This window comes from Rattus norvegicus, chromosome 1 (genome assembly GCF_021556685.1).
Source record: "Rattus norvegicus strain SHRSP/BbbUtx chromosome 1, alternate assembly SHRSP_T2T, whole genome shotgun sequence".
NCBI classification, from domain to species: Eukaryota; Metazoa; Chordata; class Mammalia; order Rodentia; family Muridae; genus Rattus; species Rattus norvegicus.
The window spans coordinates 207,791,758-207,819,107 of NC_141534.1; the positions used below are offsets into that span (position 1 = coordinate 207,791,758).

The window sequence follows — 27,350 nt, forward strand, 5'->3', positions numbered from 1 at the left end:
GTGTGTGTGTATGTGTGTGTGTGTGTGAATTTTCTCTCTTCCTTTTCTTTCTCACTGGCTCCTAAGAGTTAAAAAAGAGTTCTGAGTTTTTCACTGGTCACTGAGTGCCAGGTCCAATCAAGCTTTGCTCCCTCAGAGGAAAGTCTGCTGACTGATTTCTCTAATCGCTGGTTGTCAGCAGCAGCAGACTCCGTCAGTTGCTGTCAGCACTGGCCCAGACCACTGACACCACACCTCGATGCCTGCCTCTGTTTACCCCCTGGATGACAAAGCTGATTGTGTACCCTTTTAACTGCTGATGCATATCTCCACTCCACCCCCATTTTAAGCATAAACGGACACCAGATTTTGTCAAATGCTTTTTTTTTCTATTAAAATAAGCACATGCTCTTTGTCCCTCATTTGTAGCTTAGAAGATTAGATACTAAACCAACTTTATAGTCCTGGGAGTAATTTTTGTGTACTTTACTTGCCAATATTTTATTTATGGAGGGTTATTGGTCTTCAGTTTTCATGACTGCAGTGTCTTTGTTAATTCTCTAGTGTTGTGACAAAACACCATGACCAAGGCAACTTATAAATTTGGGGCTTATGGTTTCAAAGGGTTAGAGTCCATGTCAATCATGGTAGGGAGCATGGCAGCAGGCAGGCATGGTGCTGGAATGCTTGTTGACAGCTTATATTTTGATTCCCGCATAAACATGAGGCACACCCCACTCCCTGCACAGATACCCCACATAGACACACACAGACACAGAGAGAGACACACACACACACACACCACACACACATACCACACACATACACACACCCCACAGAGACACACACAGAGAGATATACCACACACACACACACACACCACAGAGACACACACAAGAGACACACCACACACAAGCACACACACACACACTCAGAGAGAGAGAGGGGGGAGAGAGAGAGGGGAGAGAGAGAGAGAGAGAGAGAGCTAACAGGGAATGGATGACATGGGCATTTGAAACCTCAAAGCTTGCTCCCAGTGACACTGTAACAAGGCCATATCTCCTAATCCTTCCCATTGAGTTCCAACAGCTGAGGCTAACGTATTAAAATGTATAACCCTGTGAAGGAGGCATTCTCACTCAAAGCACCGGACAAGGCAACCTTGGACTCACAGAAGAAACATTGGACCATAGTGGAGGGTGATGTATGCCTTCTTCCAAAGCTGCTGCCTGTTCCCACCACTCTGAAGAGGATTGTTATAATGCTATTTTTTGGTATTGTGTATTTGAGTAGCTTCTCAGTGTTGTCTCTTTGAATTTCAACAGCCTGGGGCGTTCCCCCAGGCCAGGTGGCTTCCTTGTTCTCGGATCTCCCCAAAACTCTGGCTATCTGCAGTTACTGCCTATTCCCACCAGGGGGACACCTATCTCCTGAGCTTTAAATGTAGTTGCCTCTCTGAGGGTGATGTGCTCACTTCTCTGGGATTTGGTGGGAGCAGCCCAAGGTACAGCAGCTGCTTCTTGGAGTGACAACTGCTCTATCCAGAAGTCACAAAAGAAAGGGGTGGGGCTGAGAGGCATAGCAGGGCCTGGTGTTTTTATGATCTGCACTCTATCCTAGAGAATCCTATCTTGGGCCAGCTCCGGGGCCACTCAGCTTAGCACCATAGAGGGCCGAGGGGTAACATCTGAAGGCACAGAGCCAAGTGCCAACCTACGCAGGAGAGGGGAACACAGGAGTTAGCGGTACTGTGGCGGGAAGCCTAGTGCTAAAGTGGGTAGGTCTTAGTGGTAGAACTGACAGGTGGGAAACCAAAAATCTCCTGGGGGCTCAGTCTATGCTCACTGCTCACACTACATGGGGGCGGGGGGCAGGCGTGGCTTATGGCCCAGTGATTGCTGGCCCTTGACCTCTGGTCAGACACACCCATGTAGGAAAGATAAAACCCCAAGCAGCCAGGGTTGGGAGTAAGAGGACCAGGCACCTGAACCCTGGGATCTGCAGTTTCTCCATTCTCCTGAGCTAGCTCCTCAGCACCGAAAGGAAGCCCCTGTCATGAAGAGGTGATGCCATGGCCTCTGGGCCCTAACTTTTCTCTCCCTAAAAGCTGGCAGCTGGGGGAACTGACCAGGGTGGGCATGGCTGTGTGGTTTGGATCACACTGACTTAGGAGAGGCCCTGAGAATTATTCCATCTAATTCCAGGGGAGGAGCTCTGACTTAGAGAGAGGCCCTGAGAATTATTCCATCTAATTCCAGGGGAGGGTCTAATTTAAGGGAGGAGAGGGAGGAAGGAAGAGAGGGAGTAAGGGAGGGAAACAAGGAGGGATGGTGGGTGAGAGGAAGGAAGGAAAGACTCCTTTTTTTTGTAAAACACCTACCCTCCGGTTTGCAATTCAGGGTTTATCTCCAAGAGCAGCTCAAGTGGCCTCCAGATATGCATGAGGATGGTTTGTCCCATGGGGTGCCTGAGCCAATGGAACATTAGATCCTAAACTACCCCTGGGAAGAAGCAACATCCCAGGCTGTGATGTCCTAAAAGAAAAGGGACAGTGGGATGGTAGGGAGGCAGGGGAATATGTACCAGGCCTTTGAGGGTTGGCAGGGTAGGGGCAGTGCAGGAATCAGGGAACCTGAGAGTTGGTCACCCAGGAGCTAGGGTTTGATTCTCAGGGAGGGCTGGGTCCCCTGCAGGACCTTAGTCTTTATGGAGGCAGATGGGGGGTGGGGTAGGGAAACAACACAAAGGCTAGGATGGGGGTTTCCATGTTCATTTCTCTTCCTAACACACAAATAGGCCTCTGCCTAGTCCTAGAGGTCCTGAGGTCCTGGGTACTTAAGCCTATGTGGCCAGATCCCCACTGCTGACCTTTGATCCCTATCCCAAAGGGCTGAATCATAGAGAAGAGAGTTTTCTTTGAGGACACGCACATGCACACACTCACAGTCACACACATACATGTATATATATGCATGCCATATACCAACAAACACACACACATACTTCACATACGTGCACATCTCATAACAACCACATGTTCAGCATTTCTTTTGTCTGCACGATGGGGCTACTGGCCACCTGAGGGCCCACTAGAAGTTACTCCCAATACCATGGATCATGGCCTCAGGGGTACTGTCACACGGCAATGTGCTAGGGCCTCCATCCGCCCCCGTTCCCCAATCAATATTTTCAGACATACATATGTGTGTGCAAGCCCACATGTGTGTCCTTGTGTAGCCTCTGGAATTCTCAGCACTGCCAGGTGTGCTGTCATAGTAGGATTTGCCTAGGGCATGAGGTGTCTTGGCCACAGGTGGAGAACTTGGCATCGAGACATAGAGCAGGAGTGTCTTGAGCATCTTGCTTGCTTATCCTGCCTGCAGGCCCTTTTCTGTGAGACCAGAGTCAATATCTACCAATGGATCAACAGAGAGAGAGATCTACCTTGGTCTCTCTGCCCATGACACACACACAGCACGCCACCAGCTCCAGTAGGTCTTGACTAGAGCATCTGGAGTTAAGGTGGTCCCTCACCACCTCACATTCCTTCTCTGGTCCCCTAGGTTTCTCCTGGCCACCTGTCTGGTGGCTGTGCTGCTGTGGGAGGCAGGTGCAATTCCAGCACACCAGGTATGCAGGGGCCCCTCTACCTGGCCCCATTCCTGGAGGCCAGCCTCTGCCCCAGTTATCAGGGAATACCAGCAAGGACCTCTTTCTCTCCACCCCCTAAGCTGGCAAGAAGGGAGGCAAGTCAGGTGATGTGTGCTGAATGTGGTAGCAGCACCTTGTGACCACTGATGAGGGGCTTCAGGAAGAGAAGGGTCCGAGCCCTTCTGTGGTCTACTGGGTAAATATCCAAGGCATTTAGTTTACCAGATAACTCAGTCAACCCTAAGGACATTGGTCTCCATCACACCCATGTAACCACATAGGGATGTGAGCCTCCATGACTCCCAGGTGACCCCAGGATGGGAGAACATGGTCCTTCACGGTGTTCGGGTGGGCCCAGGATGAGAGGATATGGGCTTCATGACACCGGTGATTATGGGTGGGGACATGGACATCCAAAATGCCTAGGAAGGCCCTGTGTGAGATGGGTCCTCTCCATACTTGTCCCGGCACACTCACTGAGGGCATGATTTATAGATTGAAAACTTGCCCTGGCTGAAAATGCACTGAGCTTGCCCTGGGCCAAGTCCATTCACTCTGCACACGTGGCAGCAAGAAGATGAGGGAGGCTCACTTTCCACAACCACTCACAGCTTCTTGGAGCTGGGCACTTCCCCAGAGTCACCCCATGTCTCACATCCTTCTTGGTACTTTGTCTTCATTAAGAAATTACGTTCAGAGGAGCTGACTACCTTCTGGGTCACTAGCCAGGATAGGGAGGGGCAAGCATGGCCTTAATTAGTGCAAAATACTGGGGTGGAGGGAGGGTACAGAGTCCAAAGGGAGCCTGGGTACCCGTTGAAGAGCTCTGTTTTCTCCTAAGCTGGTCAGGTGTTCGGAAAAACTGGCACTTGGGGGACAGGCTGGTGTCCTAAATCCTCTCTCTGCACGTCGGGTATCCATGATAATTCTTATCCTCTAGAGTTAAACACAGGTTGAACTGAAGTCCTACCTGTAGGTGGGTCTTAGAGTGACCTCTCCCTGGTGTCCTCCAACCTTCGATCACTAACTAGCAAATTCCTCACCTGGGACTCCCTCTTCTAGGTCCCTGTCAAGACCAAAGGCAAACATGTGTTCCCTGAACAGGAAACAGAGAAGTAAGTATCCTGGAAGGCAAGTGTGGGCTGATGCACTGGGGGAATTGGAGAACATGGTTGTTCAGAAGCTTCCAGGAGGAAGTGATACTCAAACCCCACAGGCATCACTCCTTGGGAGTTCCCTTCCAGGAGCAGGCACTAGGGACCTCCCTGGCCATCTCCCAGACTCACTTCTCCCTGCAGCCTTTAATGGTATGTTTTAGAACAGCATATTATCCTCCTCTCTTGCCCTTGAGGATCCTGCTCAGGGAAGGCTCTGACCTTCTTGGGCCCCATCCCTTCACTTAGCGCCTTAGAGATGCTACAGGCACAAAGCCATGAACTTGTCCCAGGCCTTACTGGGCAGCTGATAAAGTGGGTGGTGTAGAACAGCTTTCCTGGGCCAGCTGCCTAGGGGCAGAGACTAACTTCAAAAGTGGGGCTGGCCACATCTAACTCTCCCCACCTGTATGTGAACCTTACCCTACTCATTCTGGCAGGGCCTGGGGTACCAGAGCCATGGAACCTCTTGAAAAGGATGACCAGCTGAGGGCACTGCTTCCTGTACCCAAGCAGAAGCTTGCAGCCACTGAGGAAAAGCATTCAGGTCAGAGTGGGATCAAGGGATCATGGGGTCCATTCGGACAGAAGGCTAGTGGGAAGGATCTCGTAAGGGAGGCTATAACTACTTCTGCCTCTCTACAGATACCATGACCTGGGTGGAAACTAAGGACATCCTGAGCCGTTTTCGGAATCCTCTTCAGGGTCCAGAACTGGATCTTGACAGCATATACCATCCCATGTCTGAGGATGTCCAGAATGAAGAAGTGCCCCAGTCTAGGCCCATCCTATATCGTCAGGTGCTGCACGGACCAGAGGAGGACCTTGACCACATCTCCCACTCTCTGGAGGATTCTGGAGAGCCCTAACCGTTCTCCTACTCCTGTCCTCAGGTCTAGGCTGCTGTGACCATTGATTCTCCCAAGTTAGAAAAAAAATTAAACATTTGAAAATTGGTGGAAGGAATGAGTATCTTTAAGATCAACAGTTCTGGGACACAGAGGCTGCATTTTGGAGGACGAACTATGCTGTCCTACCTTTGGCTCACCAAAAGCTTCCAATTGATGGGCACAAGGTTTACCTGACCCTTAGCTCATGACCAGTTCTCCTTGGCTCCATCTCTCTGCACATAGGGATGAAGTGATAGGTGTGCCAGCAGTCAGTGTGGGGACCAGTTAGCAGCATCAGTCTCAGAAGGGAAGCCCATCCTGGACTTCTCACAGAAGAGTGTGAGGAAATGCTTGAAGAGGAGGGAGGTTGCATAGGACACAGGTTGATGAGTGGTGTAGGTACACAGGTACATGGTTTCACATGTACACAGGTGTACACGTGCACAGATACATAGTTAAAATGTGCAGACTCACAGGTACACACATGAATAGATACATAGTTACAACGATGTATATAGGTGGTGCACATGTGTGCAGTTACACTGTACCTAGGTAGAGTCCTGGGCAAGTACACAGCTCTATGTGTACACTGGCAGTGTGTGTGGTATCCGTGTGCATGTGTACATGGGCAGATAGATACATAGTTGGACAGGTGCTCAAAAGAGTGAGTCAGGATACATACTTTCTGTTCTAGTTTTCTGGGCAGTCCCTGGATCTTTCTGGGATGCCTGTCCTTCCACATGGCCTGGCTCACAAGACCTAAGCACAGGTCGTGTGAATTACCTCACATGTGGTATGGGTACCGGGGTGACTACCAATCCTACCTGTGCAGTGGAAGGCACTAAAGGGTCACAGAGGCACACATTTCCCAGCTCCAGAAGCTCAGGCAGAACAGACAGCTTAACAGAGGCCCCCAGCTCTCTGTCCCAGTGCACCCAAACCCCATGCAGCTCTATAGGTTGTCTACTGGTCTTGCACACCATATAACTCTGTGTATGTCTCTTGTCCCCGGTCCTCCAAGGACATGATTGAGGGAGTGAAGGCTCATGTGCACCTTGGCCTCGAAGCCCCATGTTCTATCTTATTGACAAATCTGGGGCCTTCATACTACTTGAGCCCATTGCTTCCACACTGCAGATGAGTCCACATTATAGACAAATCTAGCACCGCCACATTACAGTCCAACACTCCATCTTGCAGATAAGCCCAGGGTCTAGGATGAACTGCAAGGCTGACAGTGACCTCAAGGTATAGCCTTCATCTCAGAGTAACCCCACCTGTCATCCTGCTAAGGATCTAGATGAATCTATCCGTGGCCCATACGTGGTAGCACCAGATTCCACAGAAGGGCATCACAACTGTTCTCCTTTTTCCTGTTAGCACATGTGACCTCTAGGCTAGTCCTGGAAACATTCAGGGCATGTCTTCTCCTGCATAGGTAATCCTGTGAGTACCTCTAATCTACTCCAAGATGCTTTACTAATTTCCCAGGCAATTCTCAATTGAACAGAGTTGGTAACGCAGATTATGATCAAACCTCTCAGCGTCATTTCTCCATCAAGTTAGAGAGGGCCAGAGACCGTTAAAATAATCCAGGCACAAGTGGTCTGGAAGCAGGGCCCTGTGGAGCACTCTGTCCAGTGCCCGTAAGGTCGGACCCACCATCAAAATCTGAGCTGTCTCACCTTCCCATTCCTTGAATCTAAGTAGAGGACCTGCAGATGCTGGTATTCCAAGATGCTGGTGTGTGACTGGCACCAAAAGCATCTACTGGTCCAGGATGGTGACTGTGGCCAGGTTTCTTTCTAGCTTTGCCTGAGCCAGGAACCTCTGTGGCTATTTCCTCCTAAAGGACGTAACTGGGGCTGGAGGGACAAGAACACTAACTGCACCGAAGGGCCTGTCCACTCACCCGCTGGACTGTTGTTTGCCCCTTTTGGCAAGTACAGGCAAAGCCACTCCGAACATTCCCCAACAGTCTGCAGACAAGGGCTGGAGATGCAGCCCAAGCACTCAGTAGGGAACCTGTTTGCTGACTGCCTAGGTTCCTCCCCTCTTCCTATTTCTGTCTACACTGAGCCCCAGCTGTTCCTTTACCTCGTGGGACAACTGAGGGTTCAAGGCTGGGAGCAACCAGGTTGCGTCTGAGCTCCTGGGCCTAACATAGCACAGGTAGTAGGTGCTGAACTTACCAAACATCAGCCCTACCCAGACCTCTGACCCCGAGACCAGAGAGGACAGTATACGTTCCCTAGCAGCTGAGCATTCATCTCTGAGTGTCAGATCACCTCTGAGTGTCAGAGCCCTTCTATCTAAGATGTCCAGCCCAGCTCTATCAACTTGACCTCTGGCTTGGAGCTCAGAGATTAGCCCTAATAAAGACCCAGTGTGGGGGCTGGGGATTTAGCTCAGTGGTAGAGCGCTTGCCTAGGAAGCGCAAGGCCCTGGGTTCGGTCCCCAGCTCCGAAAAAAAGAACTAAAAAAAAAAAAAAAAAAAAAAAAAAAAGACCCAGTGTGTACTGCATTCCAATTGGGTAATGCAGAAGCTCCCACCCGATACAAGCATCCAGTGCAACCAGCTCCAGTCCTCTGCTGTGCACTTTACCCAACGTCAACTACTAGCCTAGCCCTTGGCCTAGGCCCAGGCCATAGCCACAGACCCAATCCAGCTCCCAGGTTCCTACCCAGGCTTAGCTCCTGCCCAGCTCCCAGCCCTCACACCAGCCCCACGCTTCACTTCCATGTGGATTTTCTGACTGAGGATTTATCAAGGATGGGTAGAGGATGCTTACTTGGGAGCTAGTGGCATCCGTGGAGCTCACCACAAGACAAGTTTACGAGTACAAAACCTTTAGATTAAAGATCAGACAATGACTGTTCTCCCTCCCCCATCGATTTCACAAATCGTGGAAGGAGGGAATCTGTCAGGGTCAGCAGAGTCTCTTAGGATCTGCCATCTTCTTGAACCCGAGGCTGATGTCCAGGTCTGGTTGCTGCCATGGGAAGCTGTGCTGATTGGGTTCAGGCATAGCCAGCCATCAGCCCGCAGTGGTCTCTATGAGGGTCCGAGGTCAAGAGTTCCCTTCTTGAGGATGATGTTTCCATAGAGTGCCATCTCCCTGCAGGAGGGTCAGGGTGCTGAGAGTCCAACTTTGCACTCAGAAAAAACAGATCCCTTTCTGCTCTTATTTCTCCTGCTCAGCAACGTCCAGGGACTCTGACGCCCAAATCCCTCCAGCCTTCACGGGCAAAGCAGAAGTAGGGCAGTTCCCAGGGACCCGAATAAGAGACCTGGCTGCAGCAGACACTCACCCGGTGGCAACAACAGCAAATGCCTTTTTTGCACGTTCATAAAATTCAAATCTCTCTATCTTCCTCAGGGCTTTCTGGAAGACAAAATAGCAGTTGGAGGGACCTTGTCCTCTAGGTGGACTCCTGATCTGAGTCCCTATCAGGAGGTAGTCAGGAGGCAGCAGCAGCAATGGAACCCTGGTCTTCTAGGCTCCAATCCTCTGAGGTTCTCCTGATGCGGGTGTTTCAGGGAACCAGAGATAAGGGGCATCTATTAAATCCCTGTCTGAGCCCATGAAGGGCAAGGTGTCTGTTGGGTATGGACTCAACTCAGCAAGCCTTTAGATCAGTGATTCTCAACCTTCCTGTCATGGTTTGAATATGCTTGGCCCTGGGAGTGAACTATTAGGAGGGGTGGCCTTGTTGGAGTAGGTGTGTCACTTTGGGCATGGGCTTTAAGACCCTTATCCTAGCTCCCTAGAAGTCAGTCTTCCACTAGCAGCCTTCAGATGAAGATGTAGAACTCTCAGCTCTGCCTGCACCACCATGCCTGTTTAGATGCTGCCATGCTCCTACCTTGATGATAATGGACTGAACTTCTGAACCTGTAATCCAGCCCCAATTAAACATTGTCCTTATAAGCGTTGCCTTGGTCACGGTGTCTGTTCACAGTAGTAAAACCCTAAGACGCTTCCTAATGTTGTGACTACTCTTTAATTCCTAATGTTGAGGTGGCCCCTAACCATATTATTTCCATTACTATTTTATAACTGTAATTTTGTACTGTTACAAATTATCACATAAATATCTGTATTTTTGTCTTTGGAGGTTGCGACCCACAAGTTGAGAACCATTTCTCTATACCGTTTAAACTGCCTTGGAAGTCTCCTGCCTAGGACAAAAGTACTCAAGGGGCCCTGCTCAGACCTAATGTCTCCTTTAAGAAAATAAGTGTTTCCCCTGCCAGGTAGGGATGTGGGCTGTATGACAAACAGACCTTAGCAAGAGTGAGGTGGCAAAGGTTTAGGGTGAAGATGCATATGTAGAGGAGGTTAGAGGGGACCCCAACATGGAGCCCACAATCCTTGGACCAACTCCAAGGCAGATAGGTCAGGATTCTGGGAGAAAGAGGCTTGGGAAGAGAGGAAGCTGGCCACAGGGCTCAGACACACCTCTTCCTTGTCCACTCTCATGATTCACCCTCTCAGAGCTGAGCTGCCAGGAGACAGAGGGTCCTATGGTTGGGGGTGCACTCACCTTACAGTCAGCTTTGAGGAGAAGGTATTCATAATGGTCCCATATCGGGGTCTGCAGGCCCTTCTCCTTGTCACTGGGCACTAGGTCCATGACAGCAGCCTAGGGGAGACAGGGGTCAGCTCTGCAGCCTCAGACACCTCCCTGGCTCCTCTGAGGGTTGGGGGCTTTTTGGGAAATATAGCCATATGAAGTCTAGCAAAGAGGAAACTGAGGCCCAGACCAGTAGCACAGCCTTTGGTCCTCACCGGGCTTTCCACATAGGTGTCCAGCGGCAGGAGCTTCAGCACAGCCTCCAGGAGCTGTGGGATGTCCAGGCCTAGGAAGGCAGAGCCGGGTTCAGGGTACTGCTCTTACCATGACCTGTAACCCCACCTGTCTAAAACTTTCCTTTTCGGACCACAAAATTTAAGCAACCAGCCAACAGGAATGAGGGGCCAGGACAGAGAGGCCACAGAACGAGTACTGTTTCCACCCTAGCTCTATGGTGCTCACCGTCTGCTCGAATCTCTATAGGCCCACACTGGCAGATGGAGGACGTAGGGAAGTTCGCATCTGCAAGGACTGAAAAGACAGAAAGGGGAAAGATGGGCTCGAATCAGTGCAGTTCTCCCTCTCAGATGGTCACCTCACATAGCCACACATATCTCAAAGCCACACATCCCTGTGTATCAGCACAACCCACCATCTGGGATGTCCACATGCCAGGCCAGTATATTTCTCTCACTCCAGAAGGATTAAAAACAGGAAACTGTGAATGAAACCAGTGTCTGGGAGGAGTAACCAATCAATAGTTACACTCCAGTCTTTGTGCTGTCCCCACCTTGCCTTAGGGCACCAGGCCAGGGATCAAGAAATCCGCAGACCTGAGGGAGGAGGGCATAGCCTGGGAGACCACGTGGGAGGTCTGGACGCCCCCCCCCCCCCCCCCCCCCGTAACCCCGCTCCCGCCCCGCCTCACCCCGTCTCCCCTGCTGAACTTGTAACCTGGTTTGCCCTTTTCACAGTTCTATGGCCTGGTCCAATCAGCAGGCCTCAGCTCAGCTCTTTCCTCAAGCAGCTGGATAGCTTCCTGCTCCGAAGGGCAAGATGACTGCAGCATTGTCCCCAGCTTTTCCTGACCGCGGCGGGTCAAGGGCTCCTGCGTGAATCGCACCTCAGAGGGCTGCACTGCCAACTCTCTACATGCTCACCAATCTCGTCTCCGTGCCCCATCCGCGCAAGCGCGAACAACAGCTCAGGAGACAGCACCGTCGGGATGCCCTTGAGCACAACCATGGCTGCAGAATCGGTGGAGGGCCGAGCCGTCAGCGGGGCGGGGCCACATGATGGGGGCGGGGCCAGAGGAGCCGCCCAACAGCTGGATAACTAACTACCTGTGTGAGTTGGCCCTTGCCTCTAGGGTGACGTGCAAAACTCTGAGGTGAGGCCAGGCAGATTGGGAGAACGTTCAGAAAATAAATTTGTGTGGGAAGCAGAAAAGTGCCTGAGAAGCACCCGCGAAAACAGGCCTTGGTCCTAGGATCTCTGGTGCCCTAGTCCAGATGGCTCTGCTATGGCTACTGTTGCCCAACTTGGTGGCAGTGATGGATAAAGTGTGAGAGGTAAGGGGAACACTTTCTGCTTCACTGTGTGAGTGGCTTCCAGGGATTAGGACTAGTCCAGGAGGCAAGCCAGTATAGAGGCAAACCGAGTCAAAAAACCCAGATTGTACTGGGGCCAGAGACCAAACAAGTTTTTTTTCCTTTTTTTTTTTTTCCCCCCCGGAGCTGAGGACCGAACCCAGGGCCTTGCGCTTGCTTGGCAAGCGCTCTACCACTGACCTAAATCCCCAACTCCCCAAACAGTTTTAAGTAGCCGAGAGCTTCACCATGGTATGGGAGAGCTTCTTCTTAGGGCAGTTTGCATACACCAAATGTTCTTGAACTCTCTATAGCTAGGAGCCAGTAAAAGCTGACGGCTTGGGGATTTAGCTCAGTGGTAGAGCGCTTACCTAGGAAGCGCAAGGCCCTGGGTTCGGTCCCTAGCTCCGAAAAAAAGAACCAAAAAAAAAAAAAAAAAAAAAGCTGACGGCTCTGGGTGGGTTCCTCTCCTGCTAAGGGCACAGCTAGCACACACAGGTCTGGGTGTGCTGTGCTTGACCCAGGGTTGAGTCAAAATCTGCCACGAGACATATTAAACACTGTTCCACTTTTCAGAATCAAATGATTGAGATATGTGCAGTGAACACATAAAAATTAAACCAATGAGGGGCTGGAAGATGGCTCAGTGGGTGACCTTCCCAGGACTTGGAGTTGATGGCTAACAACCATCTGTAACTTCAGTTCCAAGGGATTCACAGCTCTTTTCTGGCCTCTGAGGCACCAGACACACATGTGGTACACAGGGACGAATGAGGAAATGGCATTTTTTTAAAAAGCCTATTTTAAGAGAACAAAATAAAACAACCAACCAATGATTGGAAGATGTCAATTTCAAGGTTTCCCCTATGGGGTGGCTGCCTCCTTTGCTTATTCTACTCAGTATGTCCATCAATGGCTAACACATACTTCCTTGTGTGCCCAGCTTTAATAAGTGAACACTGGGGCCGGAGAGATGGCTCAATGGCTAAGAGCACTAGCTGCTCTTTCAAGGGACCCAGGTTTGATCCCTATCATCCAAGTGGTGGCTCACAACTGTCTATAACTATAGTCTGAGGAAATCCAATGCTCACTTCTAGGGGAAAGCGGGCTTTACCAGAAGAAAGGCCCTGAGGCTCCTAGAATAGGAGCTTTGGTTGGGTGATAGTTATCTGGAAGGTGGGAACAGGGCTGCTTACACTCAGGAGTTCAAGACAAATACATATTGAGCATCTATTGAGATGAGTTCAAAAGTAAGTATCTTTCAACACAGCTACTACAGCACGAATGAACTCAGAGGATATCTGTCTATGCTTAGGCTTCTGACATGCTACAACTCAATGGCTTAACTTCTTACAGTTCTGGGGCAGGAAGTCAAAGCAAGGTAGATCTGCTGTCTGGTGGAGACAGGCGTCCTGGCCCTTCCTCATGCCTTCTCATTCCATCTCCATAGGAAAAGGGCTGCAGGAGTTCCCTCTGGGCCTCACAAATCCACTCATGAGTCCCACCCGACTTTTAGCACTTTAAGACCACCAACCTGGGGTTAGATTTTGACATAGGTGCATGGAGGGGGCAGGAGGATACTGTGCATTGCATTGTACAAGGGTCATAACAACACATCATAACAGTTATTCTAATTCCACTCAAGAGGTACCTGAGCCATCCCATTCTCATAGAAAGTAAAAGGGTTGGTCCCAGAGGCTGTGAAGTGTGGTCAGGAGTCAGGGTCTAATGGGGACAGTTTTAGTTTGAGAAGATGAAGGTCTGGAGACCAGAGTCCTGGAGTCTGATAGTGAGGATGGACACACATTGATGTGAGAGTGCTGATACCTTATAAATGGTTAAGATGGTGAAGTTAAGGGGCTGGAGAGATGGCTCAGCAGTTAAGACTACTAACTGTTCTTCCAGAGGTCCTGAGTTCAATTCCCAGCAACCACATGGTGGCTCATAACCATCTATAATGACATCCTCTGATACCCTCTTTTGGTGTGTCTGAAGACAGCTACAGTGTATAGTATATAGTATACATAAGACAAATAAATCTTTAAAAAAAAAGATGGTGAAGTTAAAAACACACAAACAGTCATGGTGTGGTAGCATATACCTTTAATCCCAATACTTGGGAAGCAGAGGCTGGTTGATCTCTGTGAATTCAAGGTCAACCTGGTCTATACAGTAACTTCCAGGCAGCCAGGGATACACAGCAAAACCCTACCCATAAGAAAATCATAGCAATAATAATTAAAAAAAACATATTGACCCTCTAGAGAGACAACTACAGGCGAGTCGAAACTAAACCGAAGGAGTTACTTTCATTGAATTCTCGTGCTTGGAATCAGCAGGCAGGGCCACTTCCCTCTTGAAGCTCACATCTTGAGCTATGCACTGCAGATAGTGCACAGGGAAGTGGCTGGCCCAAGCGTGCCCTGCCTTTAGAGTGAAGTTAAACAAATCAAGACACCCTGAAAGCTTCCCAGATTTCTGATTTAGAAAACTGTGAGAGACCGACTTCCAACAACTGGTGAAGGTTGCAGGCCACACCAGGAGTACCCAAGCTGTGGCCACAGCCTTGAAGCCTTCGGTAGGAACTGTGGCAGACACTACTACCCTCTGACAGGCTGAGCTTTCCTCTCCAGGGTGGAGAAAGGTATGGCTGCCAGCTCTCAGTGGTCTTTGAAGTTGGCCTTCCTTTTCTCCACAAAGGCAGACATCCCTTCTCTCCGGTCATCCTGGCAGGAAAGGAAGAAGAGAGGTGAAGTTTGAACCTTCCTAGAGGCCCTCTGTTGACTGCCTGCATCTCCAAGGTGCTCTCATGACTCCCTCCTCGCCTGCTTTCTGAGCTCATCAACAAGACGGTGATTCTGCAGTGGGCCCATGGAAGATGGGATTCTCCACTAACAGTCAATCAGGAGTGGTAACACGAGTACCAGAAACTCATGCTCACAGCACCTACAGATCTGGTAGGGTCTAAGTTGGGAATCTCTCATAGAGCTGTAGGACAGCAACAGAACCCTGATTTACACCTGCCCCTTCCTTAGCCTGTAAACACACTACGTGCAAACACCTTCACTTCTTCCTTAGAGGCTCAAACCATTTGAAATATTTTTATTTTTAAGTGTGTGTGTGTGTGTAACACAGAGATCATAAGTGAGGTATCAGATGATTGTGGGTGCTGGGAAGTGAACTCAGGTCCTTTGGATATATGCTGGATATATGGTATATGCTAAGCCATCTCTCCAGCTCCTTAAATGTTTCTTTTATAAAACACTGAGCACTGGGCAGTGGTACAATGGTCAGTGGTAATACCTCTGACTGACCATCAGAATATTCTTTAAAACGCCTAGATGTGAGCTTCTGATAAGAGGTGAATTGTACTCAAGCATGGTGGCACACTCATTTGATCTCAGCACTCAGGAGGCTGGGGCTGACAGATCTCTATGAATTTGAGGCCAGCCTAGTCTACATAGTGAGTTCCAGACCAGCTAGGGCTACATAATGAGACTGTCTGAAACAAACAAAGTAAAATTTAAGAATTAGGTGGCAGTGGTTGGAGATGGCTCAGCAGCCAAAAGCGCTTGCTACTCTTGAATAGGATCTGGGTTTGGCTTCCAACACTTAAATAGTGGCTTACACAACGGTCTGTAACTTCAGTTCCAAGGTATTCTGCTCCCTTTTCTGGACTCTGCAGGCACCGACATACATACAGTGTATTTACATACATGCAGGCAACACGTATGCAACGAGATAAATACTATTTAGAGACGGTTTCTCTGTGTTGCACAGGCTGGTTTCAAACGTTTGGGCTCAAGCAATTATCCTGGGCCCAGGCTCCAAAGTTCTAGGACTACTGTGGCCAGCTACAAATCCACTTTAAACACAGGAGCTGGTGCTGAGTGGTGTAATTCACAGGGCCTTTTTGCAGTAAGAGAGTCCCAGCAGCATCTGCGATGGGCACAGACTTGAATCTTAAACAGAATGTGTTTTACTCACAGTGGCAAAGGTGGAATAGAAGAGCTTCTTCTCCAGCTTATTTCCTTCTGTTAACGTCATTTCAAAGGCTGAAAAAGAAACCCTGGGGTCACCAACCGAAGTGCCAAACGTGAGGTACTCATGACGAACTGACTGTGACCTACAGAAATGGCTGCAGGCTTGGCATGCCAGACTGATCCAGCTCTCCCCACTTCTCAAGTGTATGACCTATTTTGTTATAGCCATTAGACTATCAGGTTCTCCTAGGCCTCCCAAACACCTTAGTAGTAGTCCAGGGACCTGAGAAAAGCACCAGAACTGAACAAAGGACGAATAGCAGAATCTGTTGAGCTACGAGGACCTGGGGTAGCTGGTAAAACTGAACACAGAAACAGAGAAAAGGATGAGCAGACGAGGATGCTGAGCAGTGGGACAGCACTGCTGGGCCCTTCTTTCCCCAGGGAGAACACCGTCCGTAGAGCCCTGCTGTGGAGGACCTACACCTGCCACTGTGACCTTGCCAGCAGCCTTAGTTGCTTCCCGTGTTTCCCACAAAAAGCTGGTTCATTAAACACATTAAACACATCTGATCGTGGCCAGCAGCAACCCTGAAAGACTGGTGTGCCCTCTGGAGGTAGCAACAACTTTTCTGGGTCACATTTTTTTTTCCCTCAAGATGACTCTACATGTAATATTGAGCAGAAACAAAGTGCCATTCCAAATGCTGAGATAAACTATTAGAGAGACTCCATTCCTGGGACTGGAGAGACGATTCAGTAGCTAAGAACATTTGTGCTCTCTCAAAGAACCCCGGGCTTCTTCCACAGAGAGGTTTACACCTGGTCCAAAGCCCATCAATACACCACGCACACATGTGATGTACAGATACATAGTGGCCAAACACACACATAAAAATAAAAAATTTGAAACAACCACAAAAACTTCATTCAGGAGGCATCCCACAAACCCTTGTAACTCCAGCCCTGAGAGATCTGCTGGCCTCTGCTGGCCTCCACACATGAAAAGGCACACATACCCACATACATATACACATGCGTATAAATTCACATACATGTTATTAAATGGCATAACTATATTAAGAAAAGACCCAAGCTGGATGTGGTGATACATGACTACAATCCTAGCGACTGAGGCAGGTGGATCCAGAGTTGGAGGGCAGCTTTAGTTATATAGAGAGAGACCCTGTCTCAAAATCCAAACAGCAGGATCAGCCAGGTGGCTCAATGGGAAAAGACCCATGTCGTCTGGCCTAACAACAACTGGGATTCAATCTCTGGAACCCCTATGGTGAAGGAGACAACTGACTCCTCAAATCACTCTCTGACTTCCACATGTGCACCATGGGGTACCCCCTCAATAAGTTAAAATGTCAAATAAAGAAATCACTAAATGAATACATTTAAAGAGAAGGAGAAAGAAAAGGTTGAGGCAGCTCTGAGGAAAGCAAGTCAGCCGAGCCTCCTGAGGTGAGAGAACCAATGGAAACCTTCATATGAGCTATGCTACTGCAGGCCCCAGGCTACAGCCCTCTTGTATAACCAGAACATGGGCTCGGAAGGGAACCATTCCAGATCCCCAGAGACAGTTTTCTCAGGAACCACAGACCACTGACTGCAAGGACTGTGGCTACATTCTTCATCTTCCCCGTGCCCGATACTACAGTGCCATTATGTTTCAGGCCTGGCCTGGTCTTGGCTCCAGGTATAAAGAGACACTCAGAATATCTTATCAGACCTCTGATTGACCAAAACCTGGAAGAACACTATGGTAAACTGCAATCCTGAGACAAGGTGGGGTAGTTTGGAACCCCGTAACTTCACCTATGCAGTCCTGTGGATTCTTCCCAGCAGACTCCTACCTGCATTCACAGATTCTTTCGCCATGGCTACTATGATCTTGGAATTGTTGGCGATCTTTTCTGCACATTGGATGGCCTCTTCAACCAGTGTTTCAACGGGAAAAATCTTGCTTACAAGACCTAAAACATGAAAAGTCTGAATAGCATGCATTGTCCACTTCCTCTAGAACCCAGTGACAATGAGAGGCCAGTTCTCTGGGTCCTAAACAAGGGATGGCTGTCCCTAGCGGCGGGTGACTCTGTGCTCTCCACTGCCAGGCTCCAGTCACTGGTCTCTTAAGTTGCACTGCCCATGCTGTCTACAGGATCAAATGGAACAGAGGATTTTGGTCACTGCAAGGGCAGGGAAAGGGCTGGCCTTCAAGAGCCTTTAAAGGGCAGTGGGAAGAGATACTGTTATTATTTCTAACCCGAACATATGTTGCCACTCTCTCGTGCACAACATATTTCAAGATATGAAACCAAAGACAGAATCTTAGGGCCCCAATGCCAGCTACCCAAGGGAACACCTGAAGAGGCCTAACTCTTCCCCAGAGCATAACATCAAATACCCCACCTGCTTGCTTGGCATCCTGTGCTGAAATTCGGTCACCAGTGAGGACCATCTCCATTGCTAGTGATTTGCCGACTGCTCGGGTGAGTCTCTGAGTGCCCCCTGCACCTACAGGGAGAGATTTGTGGTCTCAGCTGGCCCTTTGTCAGGGCTTGGATGCAGCTCTCTGATAGAAGAGGCCTGCATGAGGCCAAGGCTTCCCTCTCAGCATTAAAATGGAAGAAAGAAAAATCAAGTTGGTTTCTTTCCCACCATCCTGGAAGGTTCCTGAAAGCCCATACTGGATTGAATCCCAGCCTGGTCTGCCTGCACAAATATACTCAACTCACTGCCCAGAATCTCAGAACAAGCCAGGTCAACCCTCAGAGCAGAAGAGGCCTCCTCTGAGGGTGGTCTCTTCCCTGGGGTTCAAGTCTTTTCTCTGAGTGTTCATCTCCTCCTGCCAGGTCTAACAAGTGGCCCCTGGAGGGCAGTGCTATTTCTTCCTCAATATCTCAGGGCTCTCCCAGGCAGCAGGAGTTAGAATTCCCCAGTCTGCTGTGCTGAACTCAGGCTACCTGACCTGCTGTGCCACTGGCATAGGAGTGGACAGAGCTAGACTCACATGGGACAGAGTTTTTGTTATAACCCAAGTCCGCTCGTCTTTCTGCCAAGCTTCTGGCACACAAAGCTCTTAAAGGTATGTGAGTCATTGTCAGGAAAGAACCACTGTGGCTCAGGCCAGTAAACTCTGTGTGTCTATTGTTGAATTTAGGATCTGTCTATCCATAAAAGATGGACATGTCTTGAGGCTCCCAGGCTGTGCTGAGCTTCATGTGCTGTCTTTCAGGTGTTGGTTGGTGGAGAGAAAACCGAGCAGACAAGTCATGCATCTGTGACTGGATGCAAACATGAGGCCGAGACCCAGGCTTGTCCTGTTACAGCTCGCACATTCTCACCTGGGATGGTCCCCAGGAGGATTTCTGGCTGTCCAAACTGGGCTTTCTCACCAGCATAGATGATATCGCACATCATGGCAAGTTCACAGCCCCCACCAAGCTGGGGAAAAAAAAAGTCAGAAGCAGGTGGATTTTACCAGAGGAGCCCAGGCAGAAAACCACTCTATTTGCTCAAAAACCTTTTCTGAAATCATGAGAGTCATATAACGGATGTTAAGCTAGCCGAACAGAACTAGACTTAAGTGGTAGGATAGATACAAGGGTAATGTTGCTTAACAGGGACTCGGAGACTTTTATGCAAAGGGCCAGGCCGTAAATAATTTTGACTTTGTGGTGAAGGCCTGACATAGTGGCTCCAAGTCAGCCACAGAGGGCAAGGGCATGAATCTGAGTGGCTGACCACCCCCACCAGGATGGTTTTTATTCAATAATCAGCATGTATAATAATCACATGGCTGTTCAATGGGCTAAGCTAGTGCTGCACTCCTCGTGAAGCAGGAACCCTAGTGGGCACACGGAGTACTCACAGCCTTCACACAAGTAGTTTAGCCACTGCAGCAATTAAAAAGAAACAGAAAAGCTCATTAACGCATCTGGGAACTAGCCAATGAGGCTCCACCAAGCAAAGCAGATAGCAAAAGACACTATTGACCTTTTAAAGGCACAGGTCCTTCTGCCTTGCACAGGGGGACTGTGGAAGCTGACACTTACAGCATAGCCATTGACAGCCGCGATGACCGGTTTCTTGATCCGGGTGATATGGTCCCAGTGGCTCAGGAACTTGCCTGAGTAACAGTCCTGAAATGTCCGGTTCTGCATTTCCTTGATGTCAGCTCCGGCTACAGGTAGAAGTGAGGTTTCAATGACCACACATTAAAGAACTTCTCAGTCCTGTATTCTACGCTTGAGGCTTGGGAGCACTTCCCACCACAGTGGGAACAGCTGATACATGGACCAACAGCTCACCAAGAAGTTAATGTTGGGGGCTGTGGCAGGCAATGGATGACCGGTATACTCAGAGGAGGCCCAGTTTAGGCCAGTACTTACGCAACCAGAAAGGAACTGAGCACACCTGAATGTTCAACACACTCCCTGCTTCCACACAGCTTACTTTACATCTTAGTATATCTCAAGGCACCCCTCGCATCACAGAGGAACTGGTCCATTTTGCTGCTTCCCATAGATCATAGCACCCCCTACTGTCTACAACCATGGCTGCCCAGCATACCTGCAAAGGCCTTCTCCCCACCAGTGAGCACAATGGCGCCCACAGCGGGATCTTCCTCAAAGGTCTCCAGTGCTTGGTTGAGCTCCTCAATCAGTCCATTGCAAAGTGCATTGAGTGCTTTGGGACGGTTCAACTGGATCAGCCCCACGCTGCTATTCTTTCCTTTCTTTTCCGTGATGATGTACTGAAAGTTAGCACCTAGGTCAAGAGGACAAAGGAGAGTGTCATCATAAAGACATTAAAGGCACCGCAGTGGCTAATCTTGGTTAATTGGGAATCAATTAACACCCAAGCCCTACCTGTGGAGAATTTTCTTACATGGCTCTTTTGAGGTGAAACGACCCAACCCTAAGTCTGGGCCACACTTTCTGTTGGCAGCCCACATAAAAGGACATGGAAGAAGAAAGGAAGAAGGAGGCTTTTGCTTTGACTGCTTGCCCTTACTCTCCACCGCAAGTTCATCTAATCTTGTTTGTTTGTTTTGTTGTTGTTGTTTTTTGAGACAAAGTTTCTCTGGATGTCTTGGATTTCACTATGTAAACCAGTCTGGCCTGTACTCAGAGATCTGCCTGCCTCTGCCTCCCAAGTGCTGGGATTAAAAGGATTCCAATATACACCTAAGACCTTCAGCTCGCTAATACTTTTCTGGACTCCCAAACCAGATTGGGCCTGCCGAGACATCTAGTCTCTTGGACTGTTCAACTACTGAATCCTTGGCCTTTCTTTCAGGAAACATCCATAGTTGGACTACTCAGACCACAGCCTATAAGCCACTTTAATATCCCCCCATATATACATACATATATACACATACATATATATATATACATATATATAACATACATATATACACACACACATATGTGTGTGTGTGTGTGTGTGTGTGTGTGTGTGTGTGTATCTGTACCATCCTTACGGCTTCAGCCTGCAGCTCTGGCTAGGATCTATCCAGGCATGGTGGTGGTGGCACATGCCTTTAATCCGAGCACTCAGGAAAACAGATGCAGGTTTATTTTGTTAGTCCAGGCTACCCTGGTCCAGTTCCAGGCCAGAGCTACGTAGTGAGCTACTGTCTAAACAAACAAACAAAAACAACAAAAAGAGAAAACTATAGCACAGAACATCCACCATCCTTCCATAGGCCAGTACTTTCCAGACCATGTTGGCAGGTGAGAGTCGGACAGAGCCCAGGCCTGCTAAGGCAAGTATGCCTGGTGGGACAGAGGATGGTATAAAGCACCATTTTGTTCTAGATCTGGAGGGCCAAGCAACTCAGACTGGGGGGTGCGGTGGGGGGTGCAGCCCATAGACTGAGGGTGAGGAAGATAAGCCTGAAAGTGAGGGTCTGTGTCCTGGGTGACTCGTTCGGTAGTAACTCAAGTGTAAGGTGCATTACTGAACAGTAGGATGCCTGTCATTCAGGGGAACCAGGACATGACAGCCAACCCAGGCTGGGATTCAGGGGGAACCCTTGCCCCAGGGAATGATCAAGAATTCACCATAACAGTGGAGCACTAGATGACTGCAGGGAAGTCCAGCCAAGGAGTGAGAACGGAGGAACTATTCAGCTGGCTGGGGAGGAAAGTGGGTGTGTCAGTATGGGATACGCTGATTGGATGGTTTGAAGGACATGATCTGGAGAGACTGTGAACACAAGAGAGACTAGACAGGAGGCACTATGGACAAACCTTTCCCAATACTCAGGCTGTCTTGCTTAACCTACTTTCACATTTTCTTAAAGCTACCTACACACATGGGATTTCATATCCAACATGTATGCTCCCAGCTGGCCAAAGATCCTGACACTCATAAAAGTTCGAGAGTTGACAAGCTGCCACTACACCCTGGGCCCTCCCATTAGACAGGACTTCTGGTGCCTAGAATCTGGCTGGGTTTGTGAGATTAAGGTCAGATTGAAGGGCGGGGAGGAAGGTAAGAAATTGGGTAGGGGTCAGTCGAGCGGTGGAGTTGGGCGCTCCAAAGGAGGAACTCCAAGCTAGAGTCAGTGGTCACTTGTAGGAAATCTGGGTTTAGTGTGAGGATGCATACTCGAATCCAGGGTACAGATATTTCAGAGTCAAGTGTTTGAGAGTGCATGCCTGTGGAAGTAGGGGTCAGACAAAAGATAAAGAGTCAGAAGAGAAAGTCCAGGATCAAGTGAGGGTACGTGCAGGCCTGGGTTTAGGGACCATCCAGAGGTTGTGAGTGGTGAATCCGCCCAACGTGGGTTGACGCACCCCGCCGGTGTACGCACTCACCCGAGGCGAAGCGCCGGAATTCTGGGCAGCGAACTGGGGACAACAGCGAGTTGCAGGCTCTGGGCAGCAGAGCACGCAGGGCCGCCATGGCGGAGAGACGATTTGTCCCGCCCACAGAATCGCCCCGCCTGCAGAATTGCTCCGCCCCAGATTCCAAGCCAGACGGAGACGGAAGCTAAAGGGATGTACCCGTGACCTGGGCGGGGTGATACAGAGGGCGGGGTGGGGCAGCTTAGGGAGGAAGATCAGATCAGAGGTCTTTTAGCGGCGGTTCTTTGAGTAGTCTGTTAATTGCATCACTTAGGTGGTGTGCCCTTGGCGGGTACCCAGTTTATAAAACCAGGCTGGGAGACGTGACTGTGTCCTTTCCCCCGTGATAACCGTGTGCTTTCGGTCTTGACTACTGGAAGGAGCGATTGCAGATATAGCAATAGAGCATAAAGTGGTAGTCGGTTTTGTTTAGTTTTGTGGCAGGGTTTTAACTACATAGCCCTGGCTGACCCGGAACTCTCCTTATGGAACGGGCTGTTTCTCGGTCTCACAGAGATCCGTTTGCCTCTGCCTTCCAAGTGCTTGGATTAAAGTCATGTGCCACTATACCCTGTTCCAGAGGCATTCTTTACATGACAACTGACTAGCTTCCTAACACCAGGTTAGGCTTTGTTTTTACAAGATCAGAAGTTTCCACATAAATTTAAAAGGAAGCCAATGTTTTGTTCACGTAAATTATCTTGAATTATAACTTTAAAGTGTTGAGCAAGTATTATCAAGCCTTTATTTGTATTTTTGCCCTGGTCCTGCAAACACTAGGACAGAATCTACAGACAAAAGCGAACTTGATTACTATTGTGCCAGGAAGCATCTGTGAACCCCAAAAGACCACCAAGGAGCCTTTTCGATGTAATAGCGTTAGGGTCTCTTTATTACAAGCTTGGGCTTGGGCTCTCCTTCAACCCAACCCTGACTCAGCAGGACTGGAAGGGAAGATGGAGCAGCCTTGAACCCTCAGCAGGACAAGGTTTTGTAAGAAAAAGAAGTAAGTGAGGTGGGTCTATCCTGGCAAGTATCTAACTGAATGTCTATTGTAAGTTGACAGGAGGGTGCTCTGAAGCAAGACTGTATACAATCACGGAAGGTCTGAAAGTACAGGTGAAACTATCAGGCTAATCCTTGATTTACTGTTGCTAAGAAGTAGCTACAGAGTAGCACTGGCCAACTACAAGCCATGGCGTCCTTCCTGCTACGTGGGTGCAACTTGGGTTCTGCTGTAAGTCAAGTTCTCAGGCTTTTTAAATTTTTTCCTTTTAAGATAGAGTCCAGTCCCAAGATGGAGTAGGTTTGGCCTCTCACTACTTTAATGAAAACAATCCAAACCAGAATAGAACAGTCAGCAAACTTTATTTCAAGACCAAAGTAGAACATAAACAGGAACAAATCACCAACAAACCTTTGCTCCAGGTCTCTGTACTAGCACAGGCTAAGCAAGCATGACAGTAGATCCAGAATGAAATGTCTCGAACACAGTTTATTCAGCAACCCAGGGCTGGTGTTGAGGTTAGGTGCCTACTATTCTCTGACTTGAGGGACAAAGGAAGAAACACCTAAAGAGGGAGAATATTGTATTTGTCAGGGTTCTCTAAAAGAATAGGACTGATAGAATATCACACACACACACACACACACACACACACACACACACACACACACACGTTTTCTGCTTGACTGGGATGCTTTAAAAACTGTAAATATTGGGCTAGAAAGATGGCTCAGAGGGTAGGAGCATTGGATGCTCTTCCAGAAATCCTGAGTTCAATCCCCAGAAACCACATGGTATCTTGCAACCATATATAATGAGATCCGGTGTTCACGTGTGTGTGTGTGTGTGTGTGTGTGTGTGTGTGTGTGTGTACACATACGATTAGAGTGGCATACAGACTTTGGCCCAGTTAATCCAATGGTCTCTGTCTCCTGATAGCAAGTTCAAGAATCCAATAGTTCAGTCTATAATGCTGGAGAGCTCAGCTGGTCTTCAGTGTATCTGGAATCCAGAAGAAGCAGGTTCTAATATCAGTGAGGGAATCCTCACGATTAGGATATACAAACTGGCCAGTGAGAATGAGGGTGAGCATGCAAAAAGCAAAAGTTTCTTTCTTCTGTGCTCTTTATCTAGGCTACATGAGAGAGTATGGCCAGACATAGGCTGGCTTTCCTATCTCAAATGATCCAGTCAAGAAAAATCCCTCACAGTTGTTCCCTGAGATGTAGTCACACTGGCAATTAAGAATACCCCCTCATGCTTATACCCAAAATATACAAAGAACTCCAGAAGTTAGACTGCAGGGAGACAAATAACCCTATTAAAAAATGGGGTTTGGAGCTAAACAAAGAATTCACAGCTGAGGAATGCCGAATGGCTGAGAAACACCTAAAGAAATGTTCAACATCTTTAGTCATAAGGGAAATGCAAATCAAAACAACCCTGAGATTTCACCTCACACCAGTGAGAATGGCTAAGATCAAAAACTCAGGTGACAGCAAATGCTGGCGAGGATGCGGAGAAAGAGGAACACTCCTCCATTGTTGGTGGGATTGCAGACTGGTACAACCATTCTGGAAATCAGTCTGGAGGTTCCTCAGAAAATTGGACATTGCATTACCTGAGGACCCAGCTATACCTCTCTTGGGCATATACCCAAAAGATGCCCCAACATATAAAAAAGACACGTGCTCCACTATGTTCATAGCAGCCTTATTTATAATAGGCAGAAGCTGGAAAGGACCCAGATGCCCTTCAACAGAGAAATGGATACAGAAAATGTGGTACATCTACACAATGGAATATTACTCAGCTATCAAAAACAATGATTTTATGAAATTCATAGGTAAATTGATAGAACTGGAAAATATCCTGAGTGAGGTAACCCAATCACAGAAAAACACACATGGTATACACTCATTGATAAGTGGCTATTAGCCCAAATGCTCGAATTACCCTAGATGCACAGAACACATGAAAACCAAGAAGGATGACCAAAATGTGAATGCTTCACTACTTCTTTAAAAGGGGAACAAGAATACTCTTGGGAGGGAATAGGAAGGCAAAGTTTAGAACAGAGGCAGAAGGAACACCCATTCAGAGCCTGCCCCACATGTGGCCCATACATATACAGCCACCAAACTAGATAAGATGGATGAAACAAAGAAGTGCAGGCTGACAGGAACCGGATGTAGATCTCTCCTGAGAGACACAGCCAGAATATGGCAATACATAGGAGAATGCCAGCAGCAAACCACCGAACTGAGAATGGGACCCCCATTGAAGGAATCAGAGAAAGGACTGAAAGAGTTTGAAGGGGCTCGAGACCCCATATGAACAACAATGCCAACCAACCAGAGCTTCCAGGGACTAAGCCACTACCTAAAGACTATACATGGGCTGACCCTGGACTCTGACCTCATAGGTAGCAATAAATAGCCTAGTAAGGGCTCCAGTGGAAGGGGAAGCTCTTGGTCCTGCCAAGACTGAACCCCCAGTGAATGTGATTGTTGGGGGGAAGGCGGTAATGGGGGGGAGGATGGGGAGGGGAACACCCATAGAGAAGGGGAGAGGGAGGAGTTAGGGGGATGTTGGCCCGGAAACCGGGAAAGGGAATAACAATCGAAATGTAAATGAGAAATACCCAAGTTAATAAAGATGGAGAAAAAAATTAAAAAAAAAAAAGAATAGCCCCCACAACTATCAAGGACTTTAGCAAAATTAAAACCTTCTGTTTCAAAGGAAACCATCAAGTTTGAGACACAAGGCCCAAGCAGGATGATAGAAAAATTTCTGCAAGTCTTAGATCTGGTAAAAGCCTGGTGTCAAGAACACAATACAATCTTACAAGGGACTAGGGGAAGGTAGCCGAACTGCAAAGAACAAAGGATGAGCACACATCTCTGAACAAAGATGTAATTGTTTGAGGGATATTAAAAGATACTCAATATCACTAGCCTTTAGGGAAATACAAATCAGACCGATTTCATACTTGTAAGGTTGACTATAAGAAAAAAATTAAAAAGTCAACAGTGGGTGTAGGAAAACGTGTAGGAAAGTTGGAGCCTTGGACATTGGTGGTGTTTTGGGAATCATTTTGGATGAGCACTTGGCCATCGACGAGAGTGGAAGAGAGAGGACGTCGGCAGTGAACGGAAAGCAGCTCAGCTTCAGTGCTGAGTCGAGTTTGTGCTTGCCTTGTATTTTCCAAAGCCACAAGGTGGAGTGGGCAACAAGCAAGATTTCACTTGGAAGCCTGTGTGGCTGCCAGCAGGTCGGTAAGGACAATGACTCACTGTTTCCGATAACAACTGAAGTCATGCTCGCCAATTCGGGGGAACAAGCAGTGCTTTACGCAAGTCACTACATAAATCGATAAATCAGTACCTAATAATTGGTCTTTCCTGCCTTATTATACTTCAGTGATGGGAGTACAAATTGGTGGGGTCACTTGGCCTTAGTGAGGTGCACGTACATGTTCCTGGACATTGAACTCTGGCCTTACACTACCTTGCTATAGCCTGCCCTTGTCTCAAAAGTTTAAACAGCAAACCAACACCTAGGTGCGTACTCAAGAGAAATGAAAACATGAGCCCACAGCGGCTCCTAGGTACATAGCAGCCTTACCCACAAGGACTGAAAAGAGATAGA

The 27,350-nt window shown here is 48.5% G+C and overlaps 3 protein-coding genes across 3 annotated transcripts; 1 reads left to right on the forward strand and 2 right to left on the reverse strand.

Moving 5' to 3' along the window:
* The first annotated feature begins 1,949 nt into the window (after window positions 1-1,949).
* Window positions 1,950-5,746, forward strand: Prap1 (proline-rich acidic protein 1). Its single transcript, NM_031669.1, has 5 exons — window positions 1,950-2,042; window positions 3,543-3,609; window positions 4,693-4,745; window positions 5,225-5,331; window positions 5,430-5,746. The coding sequence occupies exons 1-5, from the start codon at window positions 2,035-2,037 to the stop codon at window positions 5,651-5,653; spliced, it is 459 nt and encodes a 152-aa protein (NP_113857.1). The 5' UTR covers window positions 1,950-2,034; the 3' UTR covers window positions 5,654-5,746.
* Window positions 5,747-7,406: 1,660 nt separating this feature from the next.
* Fuom (fucose mutarotase) lies at window positions 7,407-11,934 on the reverse strand. The gene is given in 6 exon segments (NM_001106310.1): window positions 7,407-8,793; window positions 8,987-9,060; window positions 10,223-10,321; window positions 10,468-10,538; window positions 10,715-10,783; window positions 11,413-11,934. Coding segments are annotated over 6 exon segments (462 nt in total). The 5' UTR covers window positions 11,498-11,934; the 3' UTR covers window positions 7,407-8,729.
* Window positions 11,935-13,927: 1,993 nt separating this feature from the next.
* On the reverse strand, window positions 13,928-22,768 carry Echs1 (enoyl-CoA hydratase, short chain 1). Its single transcript, NM_078623.2, is given in 8 exon segments — window positions 13,928-14,567; window positions 15,829-15,896; window positions 17,687-17,806; window positions 18,243-18,347; window positions 19,178-19,277; window positions 19,889-20,016; window positions 20,406-20,603; window positions 22,664-22,768. Coding segments are annotated over 8 exon segments (873 nt in total). The 5' UTR covers window positions 22,752-22,768; the 3' UTR covers window positions 13,928-14,501.
* Window positions 22,769-27,350: the final 4,582 nt, after the last annotated feature.